The 14,780-nt window shown below is 46.3% G+C and overlaps 1 protein-coding gene across 1 annotated transcript in view; it reads left to right on the forward strand.

Annotated features, from left to right (window-relative positions):
* The window catches only part of SPMIP11 (sperm microtubule inner protein 11), a 32,010-nt gene extending 17,274 nt beyond the window's left edge, over positions 1-14,736 (forward strand). The window contains exons 2-4 of the mRNA XM_073020684.1: positions 7,324-7,446; positions 13,439-13,583; positions 14,324-14,736. Coding sequence (XP_072876785.1) covers positions 7,324-7,446; positions 13,439-13,583; positions 14,324-14,372 — 317 coding nt within the window. The 3' untranslated portion in view covers positions 14,373-14,736. The remainder of the gene's footprint in view (positions 1-7,323; positions 7,447-13,438; positions 13,584-14,323) is intronic.
* Positions 14,737-14,780: the final 44 nt, after the last annotated feature.

Here is a 14,780-nt window from a genome sequence, read left to right on the forward strand (position 1 = left end):
CAGATCAACTGGGGTCAGGAGTTCAAGACCAGCCTGGCCAACATGGTGAAACCTCATTCCTACTAAAAATACAAAAATTAGCTGCATGTGTTAGTGGGTGCCTATAATCCCAGCTACTTGGGAGGCCGAGGCACGAGAATCTCTTGAACCTGGGAGGCGGAGGTTGCAGTGAGCTGCACTCCAGCCTGAGGCAACAGACTCTGACTCAAAAAAAAAAAAAGATTTATTATGGACATTAAATAAAATAATGTATCTAATGTACCTAAGAACTAGCACATAAAACTTTACAATAGATGATGGAGAAAAAGTTATAAGTCATATGTAAGTTTACTGTTTACATATAGAACATACACCTTTCCTGTGACTAGAATATCTTTATCCACTACTCAAGACATACTTGCCAGGATAGGATACCTGGAAAACAATATTTTTAACCATAAGATTCCTTGAGGTACAAAAGACGCTGGCTGGCTTCAAAGGATATTTCATCTAGGCCCTGAAAGAGGCTAGTCAACTCACTGCCTTTAGAACAGCACCCCTGACCAGTGACCAGAACTCTTATGTCTACCAGTTGGGAGAGTCCTGTCCCTCCCAGGCTCACTCTTCCTCTTTCTAATACTGGTTGATCCTGCAGATTCAGCCCAGCTTCCAGGGTTCATTCACCTTTAACTCTGGGCTCTTGGGTGCTCAAGCTTTCCCTTCCGTCCTGCCCAGGGAAGCACAATCCTGTATCAGTCCTTTTCTTTGCTGAATCTCTCTCAACACCAGCTTTGAACCCTGCTCTCCTATTTATTCTTTTTTTTTTTTTTTTTGGACAGAGTTTTGCTATTGTTGCCCAGACTGGAGTGCAGTGGGGCGATCTCGGCTCACTGCAACCTCTGCCTCCCGGGTTCAAGCGATTCTCCTGCCTTAGCCTCCTGACTAGCTGGGATTACAGGCACATGTGACCACACCCAGCTAATTTTTTGTATTTTAGTAGAGACAGGGTTTCATCATGTTGGCCAGGCTAGTCTCGAACTACCAACCTCAGGTGATCCACCTGCCTTGGCCTCTCAAAGTGCAGGGATTACAGGCGTGAGCCGCTGTGCACAGCCATCCTATTTATTCTTAGCTTCATACCTGACCCTCCTCTTAGTCCAGGAGGGCCTTGTTCTTTATTCTAGAAAAATTCCCTCTAATCTGGCCCTTCTTTGAGACAACTCCCTTGCCTTGTTATATGAAAATCTTGTGTCAGCCTAGCTCTCACCATAACACAAGTCCAGGCACCCAGAACACTGTTCATTGACCAGAGTCGCAGAGAAAATCTCTGCGAGATTTGGGTAGTAGGGAAAGATTATGCCTGTTCTTGTCTTGAGACAATTGAGACAAATGACTTCTCCTTGCCAGACTCTCCAGTGACTGCCCTCTAGCCACAGACACACTAACCTTCAAGCTGTGCACATCCAAAGGGCCTCACTCCAGCTTGCTCCACTGCTGCCCTTATCATTCCCCTTCCCTGAGGAATTCACTAATGAGTCCTCAGAGTTGCTTTCATTTCCAATTCCAAATGAATTTCTTTAAAGAAAGGCTCAACCTCGAGTCTTTGGTAAAAGCTGAACTCGTCTTACTTACATTCTCATTTCCTGGATTCTGTTAGAGGAAGCCTGGCTGGAATGTCCTCTGCTCAATCTCCTAGTCTCCTTGCCTCACTGAGCTGCCTCTTTGGTGAACCACCTGTTAGGAGACAGCTGGAGATCCCATTCTTAGACTCCACAGCAGAGGGCACTGTTGTTCTGGCTTTTTTTTTCTTCTCTCTTTTTTTTTTTTTTTTTTTTGGAGACAGTCTCACTCTGTGACCTAGGGTGGAGTGCAGTGGCTCAATCTCAGCTCACTGCAACCTCTGCCCCCCAGGTTCAAGCGACTCTCCTGCCTCAGCCTCCAGAGTAGCTGGAACTACAGGCATGTGCTACAACGCCCGGCTAATTTTTGTATTTTTAGTAGAGACAGAGTTTTGCCATGTTGGCCAGACTGGTCTTGAACTCCTGACCTCAAGTGATCCACCCGCCTCAGCCTCCCAAAGTGCTGGGATTAGAGGCATGAGCCACTGTCCCCGGCCCATTCTGGCTTTTCAAACAGGAGTAGAAGTGGCACAGTTCAGCCAAGAATGAATTGGCCAGAGCCTCTGAGCCCCTCTGGCTTTCCAAATGGATAAACCTTCTGAAGTTAGAGAAATGTACCTTGGGGCACAATGTGATGGCTCATGTCTGTAATCTAAGCAATGTGTGAGGCCAAGGCGGGAAGATTATTTGAGCCCAGGAGTTCTAGACTAGCTTGGGCAACATAGTAAGACCCCTTCTTTACAAAAAAAACATTTTTTTTTTTTAATTAGCCAGGCGTGGTGGCACATGCCTGTAGTCTCAACTACTCAGGAGGCTGACGCAGGAGGATCACCTGAGCCCAGGAGTTCCAGGCTGTAGTGAGCTATGATTGTGTCACTGCACTCTAGCCTGGGCAACAGAGCGAGATCCTGTCTCAATAAAAACACAACTCCATCCCCTATCCACATGAAACTAGAAAGGGAAGGTATTTGTATTCATAGCTACACTCTAAGCTTAAGGAGTGGGCCCACCGCTAAGCTGGGTGAGTGTGTCTGTATCGCAGCAGACAGGCCACTTTTTCCACAAGGGTTTAGCCTTTCTGCACTGGTCTTCCCCACTGGGACTGATCTAATCCACTGGCAGTTACCCACCAAGTTCCAGGCCTCTGCTCCCCCATTCTGGCCATAGGAAATGATATTACACATTTTAGTAGAGCTGAGGGAGGCAGAGTTCTGCCTGTGGATCAAGGCAATGATACCATGTCACCCACCTAACTCAAGGCTGCTCCAGGTAAGCAGACACCCTATCAAAGGCTGGAGCCTATCAAAGGCTGGTTGGTTCGAACAGTCTATGTTTCCCCTTAGTCCTTTGTCTTTCCTGGGAAGCCTGATGATGTTACAATGGTGGTTAAGAACATGGGCTCTGGAGTCAAACTACTTGGGTTAAACTCATGTCCCTACCATATGCTAGTTATGTAACTTGGGAAAATTACTAAACTTTTCTGCCCTTGTTTCCTCTTTGGGAAATAATAATGGCACCTACATTATAGAGTTGTGCCAAGCACATTCACTAGCTATTTTTATTGTTATTATCTCTAGAAAATTCCGTGTACTCCACTTTACATCAGCAATCTGCAACCAGCGCTAAGTCCTGCTGTTGTCTCATGCCCCATCTACTTCTCCTGTTCAGAATTCTGAACAAGTGCACCACTTCAAGGAAGATATTTTTGGACATAGAGCCAAAGGAACTGCTTCCATATGGAAAACATGCCTTGAGGATTGGTCTGCTTTCCTGGGCTCATGCTTCTGTCCACTTCCTCCCAAAGCACTGACAATTTATTTGTATCAGGGAAGATGATAAGTGCAAATTAGCCTTCCAAACACACTTCAGCCCATTTCAGTACATCTTAATGTTCCATCCACCTTTAAGAGACTAATGCCTAACATTTGATTTGACCTCCTAGACAGGAGTCATGAGTCATTTTTTCTGTTTGTTTTTTTTGTTTTGTTTTTTGTTTTTTGAGACATGGTCTTGCTCTGTCACCCAGGCTGGGGTGCAGTGGCGCAATTATAGCCCACTGCACCCTCAACCTCCTGAACTTCAGCGATCTTCCCACCTCAGCCTCCTGAGTAGCTAGGACCACAGGCTCATCCCACCACACCTCAGTCTCCCAAAGTGCTGGGATTATAGGCATTAGCCACCATGCCTGGCTGCAAATACCCTAATCTGGAAGGTAGATTTCTGGGAGGCACAAAGGTAGACTCATTCTAAAAATTGTTCAGTCTGAAAACATTGTGGCCAATCAGCCCCAATTGCAACAAACAGAGGCAATGGGCAAAGTAGTGAATAACTAAGATTGTGTGACCACCCTGAGTCACAGGGAAGCTTGTAATACTGAGAAATCTGCACCATTAATTTGGAGGGATGGAAGATCCACTTAAGTACTATTATATCACCCTAGATGCCCTTCATAGTCTATTCAAAGCATTAAAGGTGGTTTTATGGCAACCCCCAATTTGTGGTCCAGTTCAGGAAGCTATTTAGGGTACTTCATATCTACTTTCCAGCAAAGACCATGCAGAGCATGGCGTTAACTGGATGGATGAAGGACCTCTGTTGTATCACCTACCGACAGAATAATTCATTCATCTACCTTACCACATTGGAGTTTGGTTATAAAGAGCTCATTGCATCCCTCTACCCAGAACATGCCCTTTCCCAGTAGCTGTGGCATGATTCTTTCCAAGCCCTGCCCCCTTCACCCCAGGTACCTTCCAAACCTTGGTAGCTTGGGGAAGTTATGGGTTACCAAGAATATCTCCCAGCTTGCCAAAAATGGATGCAAGGTATATACCAATTGGTGCTTGATTCCAAAGGAAGGTATCCAGGTGAGTAATACCATCCAGCACACCTCCAAGCACACACTGACCATTCATATGGGAAGCCGAGACCCTGCTGCTTGGACACGTTGAGATGATAGAGAACATCATCTGCCTGTACCCTTGGCAATCAACCTGAGGCCTCAGGAACAGACAGAGTTCCTAACTGTCACCTGAGCTCAGACCAATAATTATTCTCAGTCTAGCTCCCACTGGCCACTAGGAATATGCTTGTTCTTTCTCCTCAGTCTATTTCTATTTGTCCAAGGACATCCTGCCACCCCTACCTTGCCCAAATTCAAATACCAAGCTCAATAATATTGCTTCCAGGAAATGGCCTCATTGCTATAACCTGTAATGAAGTACAAATCAGCCCTGTGGTTCAGTGCAGGCTTCCAGAACTCTATATGCTAACCAAGGCTTCAGTGCTGTTGCTTCTCCAAGTCCTCAACTGTACAGGGAGGGGATTCAAACTGTTCCCCACTCTAGTGGTACCATTATTTCAGATAGCGAATGTTAAAGGAGATTTAATTGGAGGGCAAACGAGAGAGACGAGGGACAGAGATGATGAATGAGTGAGGCCGAGCCAGGAAGAAAAGAAAAAAGCAGGAACTGGGGAGGAACTCTAGAACAGAAGGGGCATCGCCACCCTCCACCAGAGATTAGTCAGCAATTCTCGACAATTTCCAAAGAGAATGGTAAATTGATCCAGTTCCTGACAGGCATCCATAATCACAAAACATAAAAATTTGAGGAATGGGATGACTTCTGCTCCAGGAATACAGAATGGAGTCACTGAAAATGTCAGATGCAGAGGTGGATTTTTTTTCTTTTCCTTTTTTTTTGGAGACGGAGTTTCACTCTTGTCTCCCAGGCTGGAGTGTAGTGGCACCATCTTGGCTCACTGGAACCTCCACCTCCTGGATTCAAGCGATTCTCTTCCCTTAGCCACCGGGGTAGCTGGGACTACAGGCGTGCACCACTACTCCCAGCTAATTTTTGTATTTTTCGTAGAGGCAGGGTTTCACCATGTTGCCCAGGCTGGTCTCAAACTCCTGATCTCAGGTGATCCACCCACTTTGGCCTCCCAAAGTGCTGGGATTACAGGCATGAGCCACTGTGCCCAGCCAAGAGCTGGATTTTACTCTGCATTTGAGACTGGCTGGAGGAGATAGGGAAAGGGGCCTAGCGCCTTTTTGGCTTGCGTGACAGAATGGATGGAACAGCCAAGAGACAGAAATCTTGAAGCCACCCAAACAGCTCTCCTTTTCTCACTCCCTCACCAAGTCTTGCTCTTCTGCATCTTAAATTTTTCTCAAACTCATCCTCCCTTGTTCAGGAGTCTGAGATGCAAGCCAAATCTAGCCTATTTAAGCAGAATATGAATGGATTTTTAAAAATTTTGGCTGGGTACAGTGGTTCATACCTGTAATCCCAGCACTTTGGGAGGTGGAGGCAGATGGATCATGAGGTCAGGAGTTCGAGACCAGCCTGGCCAATATGGTGAAATCCCGTCTCTACTAAAAATACAAAAATTAGCCAGGTGTGGTGGCACACGCCTGTAGTCCCAGTTACTTGGGAGGCTGAGGCAGGAGAATTGCTTGAACCCAGGAGGCAGAGGTTGCAATGAGCCAAGATCGGGCCACTGCACTCCATCCTGGGTGACAGAGTGAGACTCCGTCTAAAAAAAAGAAAAGCTATATGTATGTGGAGCTGGATGCAGTGGCTCATACCTGTAGTCCCAGAACTTTGGGACGTTTGAGCCCAGGAGTTCAAGGCTTCAGTGAGCTACGATTACACCACTGTACTCCAGCCTGCACGGCAGAGGGAGACCCTCTTAAAATACATAAATAAATAAAAAGAGAAAGAAAATAAGAAAATATTGGGAAGCATACAAAAGCTGCAGTAGGAATGCAGTAGGAATGATGGACGGTAATCAGAAACAATGCTCAGAATCCTGCCATAGACCTGGTCTGGCACAGACACTACTGCATTCAATGCTGTAGTGGGCACCACTGGCACCAAGGATGCTGGGTCCTGAATACTGCTGCTGGAAACAGGATGCAGCTTCATTGCTGTCACCTCCTGTCACTAGCAGATAACTTTATATGGCCACTGCTTCCTTGCAACCTTTGATTCAAAATCTGAAGCAGATGTGTTTGATTGGCCTAGCCAAAATTCTTTGTCCATATCCTTACTGAAAGAGAGGTTGAGTAAGGAAGAACTCGTCTATTCAGCCTCTATTGTGAGATACAGGTTTTGCTTCATAGGGAGTGATTCCCAAACACAACGAAAGCCAGGTAGCCACTACACTGCACTACCTTACCAGCCCCATCTCCTGTCCTTCTCCTCTTCACCCAGCACTCCAGGCTCCAAACCAAATAGCCCTCTGATGCCTCTCTAATGCTTCTAAACACTTGCCATTCTGCTGTCTGAAATGCTCTTCCTGATTCTACTGTAACCCACCTCCTTCTTTTCCTCCAAGACTTAGCTCAAACATAACTTCCACTATTAGACCATTTGAAGTTCTGCAAATATGCCAATCCCAGGAAAGGAATGTCTACCCAGATAAGGGCCTTTTTCACTTGCACTAACCCTAAGTATGTGTCCAATATCCTGATTCCAGAAGTTGGCCGCTTAAAACCCAGGAGTCAGGCAGAAGCAAGAGAGTGGTAAGGGAGGTCTTGTGATCACTGCATTCTCCCTCCCTCCCCTCTGTCACAGCCATGTTAATTGGATTCCTGAGAACTGGATGTGAATGGCTAGGAGAGATGCCTGCCATGCACCTGGTTAGCATGGAGACCAGGGAATCAGAGAATCAAATAGTCATTTGCCAAGTACTCAGAACAAGTCTACTCTCATTTCAGACCAGAAGGAATCAGAGCCTACTAGGCTTCCCCCCATTATCTCAAAAGATGGGAATTATTCCGTGCACCAGAATAGCCACACAAGATACCACGAAGCTGTCCGGAAGGTGTTGTTGAAGACATGTAAGTACCTTGGGGTGGGCATCATGCTAGGAGAAAAAAAGATATGTCTGAGTTCCTAAAGAATGGCTGGGATGAGGCCGGGTTTGATGGCTCATGTCGGTAATCCTAGCACTTTGGGAGGCCAAGGCGGGCAGATCACAAGGTCAGGAGTTCAAGACCAGCCTGGCCAACATAGTGAAACCCCATCTCTACTAAAAATACAAAAATTAGCCAGGCATGGTAGTGCATGCCTGTAGTCTCAGCTACTCAAGAGGCTGAGGGAGGAGAATCACTTGAAGCCAGGAATTGGAGGTTGCAGTGAGCCGAGATCGTGCCACTGCACTCTAGCTTGGGCAACAGAGTGGTGAGACTTCGTCTCAAAAAAAAAAAAAAAAAAAAAAAAGATTGGCTAGGATGTGGTTGGGTATGGTTATCTGGCAGGAAAAAAAAAAAGAGCCAAGAGGAGACAGACTGAGAGGAAGAGGGAGAAAGTAGACTTGGTGGGATAAGCATGATAAAATAAATTTTTCTTTTTTTTTTTTTTTTGAGGCAGAGTCTTGCTCTGTCACCCAGGCTGGAGTGCAGTGGCGCCATCTCAGCTCACTGCAACCTCTGTTTCCCAGGTTCAAGTGATTCTCTTGCCTCAGCCTCCTGAGTAGGTGAGATTACAGGTGTCTGCCACCATACCCAACTAATTTTTGTATTTTTAGTAGTGACGGGGTTTCACCATGTTGTCCAGGTTGGTCTCAAACGCCTGACCTCAGATGATCCACCCACTTGGGCCTCCCAAAGTGCCGGGATTACAGGCGTGAACCACCATGCCCATCAATAAAATGAAATTTGAATTAGACTTAGAAGCAGAAGATCCGGCCGGGTGCGGTGGCTCAAGCCTGTAATCCCAGCACTTTGGGAGGCCGAGACGGGCGGATCACGAGGTCAGGAGATCAAGACCATCCTGGCTAACACGGTGAAACCCCATCTCTACTAAAAAAATACAAAAAACTAGCCGGGCGAGGTGGCGGGCGCCTGTAGTCCCAGCTACTCGGGAAGCTGAGGCAGGAGAATGGCGTAAACCCAGGAGGCGGAGCTTGCAGTGAGCTGAGATCCGGCCACTGCACTCCAGCCTGGGCGACAGAGCGAGACTCCGTCTCAAAAAAAAAAAAAAAAAGAGGCAGAAGATCCATGTTTGAGTCCTAGTTCTGACTCTTTTTTGATGTCTCACCTTTTCTTTTCTTGGAAACAGGATCTCATTCTATCACCCAGGCTGGAGTGCAGTGGCACAATCATAGCTCACTGCAGCCTCGAACTCCTAGGCTCAAGTGATCTTCTTGCCTCAGCCTCCTGAGTAGCTGGGACTACAGGCATGCACCACCAAGCTTGGCTAATTTTTTAAAACCATTTTTGTAGAGAGGGAGTCATGCTATGTTGTCCAGGCTGGCATCAAACTCCCAGGCTCAAGTGATCCTCCCACCTTGGCCTCCCACAGTGCTGGGATTACAGGTGTGAGCCACCACACCCAGCCCATTTACCCTTTATTGACCTACTCTTTCATCGGTTTTGCTGTTGTTGTTTTGAGGCAGATTCTCACTCTATCGTCCAGGCTGTAGTGCAGTGGTGCAATCTTGGCTCACTGCAAACTCCGCCTCCTTTGTTCAAGTTATTCTTGTGCCTTAGCCTCCCGAGTAGCTGGGACTACAGGAGTGTGCCACCACGCCTGGCTAATTTTTGCACTTTTAGTAGAGATGGGGTTTCACCATGTTGGCCAGGCTGGTCTCAAACTCCTGATCTCAGGTGATCCATCTCCCTCGGCCTCCCAAAGTACTGGGATTACAGGCGTGAGCCACCACTTCGGGCCCCTCATTGGTTTAAAGGCAGGATGTTGAGGAGAGAAAATGCCTGATCTATTGTTTTACTAATCTTTCAAAATTGTTGGGAGAAAAAAAGTAAAAATGAAACCATTGTATATTATCATGCATTATCCCTTTGAGGAATAGTAAGCACCAGCTTTGGCATTTTATTGAACCAGGTTTAAACTGCAAATGAATTCTGTGACTTTAGGCAAGTTCCTTTAACCACAATCTCTCTGAACCATCTGGAAATCGGAATAATACTTTTTAGCACTATTGTGAAGAGAGAACATGTACATTTTAAAAAGCATGTAGCCAGCCCGGGCAACATGGTGAAATCCCATCGATAAAACATACAGCCAGGCACGGTGGCTCATGCCTGTAATCCCAGCACTTTAGGAAGACGAAGCGGGCGGATCACTTGAGGTCAGAAGTTCAAGACCAGCCTGTCCAACGTGGCGAAACCCCGTCTCAACTAAAAATACAAAAAAATGTTAGCCGGGCATAGTGGCAGGCACCTGTAATCCCAGATACTTGGTAGGCTGAGGCAGGAGAATCACTTGAACCCAAGAGGCAGAGGTTGCAGTGAGCCGAGATGGTGCCATTGCACTCCAACCTGGATGACACAGTGAGACTCCGTCTCAAAAAAAAAAAAAAAAATTCGCGGGGCGTGGTGGTGCTCGCCTATAGTCCCAGCTATTCAGGAGGCTGAGGTGGGAGAATCACTTAAGCCTGGCAGGTCAAGGCTGCCATGAGCTGTGATAGCGCTACTGCACTCCAGCCTGGGTGACAGAGCAAGACCCTGTCTCAAAAAAAAAAAAACCAAAAACTAGAAAGCATGTAGGACATCAAAACATGATGTAGGTTGATAAAAAATAAAAATAAAAATAAACATCACATAGTGTATGATGCCATTTATATAACATTCTTTTTTTTTTTTTTTTTTTTTAAGACAGGGTCTCACTCTGTTGCCCAGGCTGAGTACAATGGGGCAATTATAGCTCACTACAGTCTCAAACTCCTGGGCTCAAGTGATCCTCCCACCTCAGCCTCCCAAGTAGCTGAGACTACAGGCGTGTGTCACTATGCCAGCTTTCTTCTTTTTCTTTTTTTTTTTTAAGACACAAGGTCTGGCTATTTTGCCCAGGCTGGTCTTGAACTCCCAGGCACTCCCAGGCACAGCAGTCCTCCCGCCTCAGCCCCACAAAGTGCTGGAATTACAGGTGTGAGCCACCACACCAGGCCTTACAACATTCTTATATGACATTCTTATATAACATTCTTAAGTAACACTCTTATAACATTCTTATGTAACACTCTTATAACATTCTTTTTTTTTTTGAGATGGAATCTTTCTCTGTCACCCAGGCTGGAGTGCAATGGCACGATCTCGGGTCACTGCAACCTCTGCCCTCTTGGTTCAAGCGATTCTCCTGTCTCAGTATTCTGAGTAGCTGGAATTACAGGCACCCGCCACCAAGCCCAGCTAATTTTTGTATTTTTAGTAGAGACGGGGTTTCACAATATTGGTCAGGCTGGTCTTGAACTCCTGACCTCAGGTGATCCACCTGCCTCGGCCTCCCAAAGTGCTGGGATTACAGGCGTGAGCCACCGCATCTGGCTCTTATAACATTCTTAAAATGACAAGATTACAGAAATGAAGAACAGATCACTGATTTCCAAAGCGGGACAGTGGGAGAGGGTGGCTATAAAATGCCAGCTCCAGGATGGGTGGTGATGGAACTATTCTGTATCAATGTATTCAATATATTAATATCATGTTGTGGTAGTGTACTATAGTTTTGTAAGCTGTAACCATTGTGGGGAAGAGTAAAGGGTACACATGATTTCCCTGTTTTTGTTTTTTTTTAAAAAATAGAGACAGGGTCTTGCTATGTTGCCCAGCCTGATCTTGAACTCCTGGGCTCAAGTGATTCTCCCAAAGTGCTGGGATTACAGGCATGAGCCATTGCACCTGGTTTCCCTGTACTATTCATTACAATTGTATGTGAACCTATAATTATAACAAAATTAAAGTTTAAAACCTAAAATACTTTCAGAAATCAAAACAGGCACATGTGGAAAGAGGGGTAATAAGTTATTTCTAACGGCAAAACTTTAATATTTTTCCATTTTTATTTTTTTGAGACAGAATCTTGCTCTGTTGCCCAGGCTGGAATGCAGTGGCACAATCATGGCTCACTGCAGCCTCAACAACCTCCCAGGCTCAAAGGATCCTTCCCACCTCAGCCTCCTGAGTAGCTGGTACTACAGGCGTGCACCATCCCACTGGACGAATTTTTGTATTTTTTGTAGAAATGGGGTTTCAACACGTTGCCTGGTCTGGTCTGGAAGTCCTGGGCTCGAGTGATCCATCTGCCTCTTAAAGTGCTGGGATGGCCGGGCGCAGTGGCTCACGCCTATAATCCCAGCACTTTGGGAGGCCGAGGCGGGCGGATCACGAGGTCAGGAGATGGAGACTATCCTGGCGAACACGGTGAAACCCTGTCTCTACTGAAAATACAAAAAAATTAGCCGGGTGTGGTAGCAGGCGCCTGTAGTCCCAGCTACTCGGGAGGCTGAGGCAGGAGAATGGCGTTAACCCGGGAGGCGGCGGAGCTTGCAGTGAGCGGAGATTGCGCCACTGCACTCCAGCCTGGGCGACAGAGCGAGACTCCCTCTAAAAAAAAATAAAAAAATAAAAAATAAATAAAGACTGGGATTACAGGTGAGCCACTGCACGTGGCCTCTAATAGCAAAACTTAATAGATTATTATTAATTAATAGGAAAATAAGCCAAAAAATGTAACATCTACTCAATGAATTATTAGGGATTTAAAAAAAATTATTATAAACACTGTATAGCAATCCAGAATATTAGGCTATAATTCTAAGTTTTAAAAATAAACAAATTTTATACTGGTAGAATTAGACTTATCCAAATAAATAGTAAAAGTACTTTTTTTCTCTTTCTTTTTCTTTTTTCCTTTTTCTTTTTTTTTTTTGAGATAGAGTCTCGCTCTGTCACCCTGGCTGGAGTGCAGTGGCACAATCTCAGCTCACTGCAACCTCCGTCTCTCAGGTGTAAGCAATTCTCCTGCCTCAGCCTGCCAAATAGCTGGGATTACAGGCACCCACCACGATGCCCTGCTAATTTTTGTATTTTTGGTAGAGATGGGGTTTCACCATGTTGGCCAGGCTGGTCTCAAACTCCTGACCTCAAGTGATCCACCTGCCACGGCCTCCAAAAGTGCTGGGATTACAGGCATGAGCCACCTCACCCAGCCAAAAGTACTTTTTTTTTTTTTTTGAGACAGAGTTTTGCTCTTATTGCCCCAGTTGGAGTGCAATGGCGCAATCTTGGCTCACCACAACCTCTGCCTCCTAGGTTCAAGTGATTCTCCTGCCTCAGCTTCCCGGGTAGCTGGGATTACAGGCATGCACCACCACACACGACTATTTTTTTTTTTTTTTTTAAGTAGAGACGGGGTTTCTCCATGTTGGTCAGGTTGGTCTCGAACTCCCGACCTCAGGTAATCTGCCTGCCTCGGCCTCCCAAAGTGCTCAGATTACAGGTGTGAGCCACCGCGCCCAGCCCAAAAGTACTTTTTCAAACAGCATCAGAGTCTGATATTATTACAAAAATTTAAGAATATTTAATACCACATCTAGAACATAATAGGCACTAGATAAATGACATCTATTAACAGCATCTAAACATGAGGTAGTATTAGTTAGGTTTCAGAGAATTACTTGGAGTGAGCAAAGGAAGCCATTTTTTTCCAAGAGGAGGGAAGAGAATGAGGATGATTAAGCCAAGAAAAAAGAAAAATAATAGATCAGTGGACCCCATCTTACACATTTCCCACATGGGTTGACCACCTGTTTTTCTACCATCTTAGCACTTGGGAAAAGCTCTCTTGGAGATGGGCTTACTAGCAGCAGGAAGAAGCAAGACTGATTCATTTGACCATGAAGGATGTGAGATGCTGGAATCTGGAAGTGAAGCAGGGTGTGGTAACCACACTCCCAGGACCTCTCAGCACCTGGTCAGGCCGAGCAGTTGCTGGGCTGGGCTGGGCTGGGCTATTGCTGCCCTGAGGCAGAAAAGTGAGCCGAAGAACTTGAAGGAATTAGATAACCTGCCCTTCCCCTCACCCATTCAGTTCCCAATCAGGTCTTCAGAATCCCCTTGACTGATGCTCAGAACTTCAGCTTCTGGCAGTCCCATGATCCAGGAGTGCGTCCAGAGGAAACCATGCCATGGATCCGGAGCCCACGCCACTGTCTCATAAAAAGCGCGATGACCAGGTTAGGCTGGGAGGGGCATAAGGGTGGGGAGGTCAAGGAAAGTACTCCTTCCCTTTACTTCAGTCTTAGAGACTATTTCATCTCTGGTCAGTTAGGGAATTAGGAGAGATTTGAGTCTTACCAGAGAAAACTGGCCCCAGAATTTGGGCCATGATGGCATTAAAAGGAGTTAAAGATTTGTCTGTGTCTTTGTGTTCCTCTTTGTGGGTGTGACTTCTGAGCTGGTGCAAAACAAGTGTCCATAGTATTCCTGTGGCAGTCCAATGCTGCTTTCATCGCTACCTCTCCACCTCTCAAATCACCATCCATTGGCAGTAGCCCCACTTTTTCATCACTACCCCTACTCATTCTGCCCTGAGGCAGTTTGGGGAGCTATTTATTTATTTATTTACTGATAGAGACGGAGTCTAGCTCTCACCCAGGCTGGAGTGCAGTGGCACGATCTCAGCTCACTGCATCCTCTGCCGCCCAGGTTCAAGCAATTCTCCTGAATCAGCTCCTGAGTAGCTGGGATTATAGGCACCCACCACCGCAACCAGCTAATTTGTGTATTTTCAGTAGAGACGAGGTTTCACCATCTTGGCCAGGCTGGTCTTGAACTCCTAACCTTGTGATCCACCTGCTAGGGCCTCCCAAAGTGGTGTGAGCCACTGAGCCCAGCCTCTTAGGAGCTATTTTTAAGGATCTCCTGCTCTCCAGCCTGGCCTGGCTGAATCTCTCTCTGAATCTCTTCTTTCCAGGTTTATGGATCACTCTATTCTCAATGACAGAACCTTCAGTCTGTATTAAGAAGATATGGCTGCAGAAAGACAAGAGGAATTGTGGCAAGAGTGCAAAGGGGGGGAAAGAAGGAGGTTTTCCAGTTCCGATGGCTAACTAATGGGAGGAGGATATGGAGAAAGCAGAGTAAACAGATCGGACTAAAAGTTGCTTGTGTGCACGGCGGGAGCTGTGGGTTCAGGGTGGGAGTGATTCCAGTGTCCAGGTTGTTGTGAGAGCTGGTGTGTGGGAGATTCCTGAATGAGCCAGACCTTAGAGTGAGAAGTCTGTGAGGGGCCAAGGTACTGGAAAGCACCACAGGCCTCATGCGTGGCAGGGGTCACACACAAATCTGGGAAGGCATACACTGGAGCTCATGATGTTGAAAGGCCTTGAGTAGTCACACTCTCTGAAGATACTACAGCTTCTCCTCAGCAG

This window comes from Chlorocebus sabaeus, chromosome 11, assembly GCF_047675955.1.
Source record: "Chlorocebus sabaeus isolate Y175 chromosome 11, mChlSab1.0.hap1, whole genome shotgun sequence".
Lineage (NCBI taxonomy): Eukaryota > Metazoa > Chordata > Mammalia > Primates > Cercopithecidae > Chlorocebus > Chlorocebus sabaeus.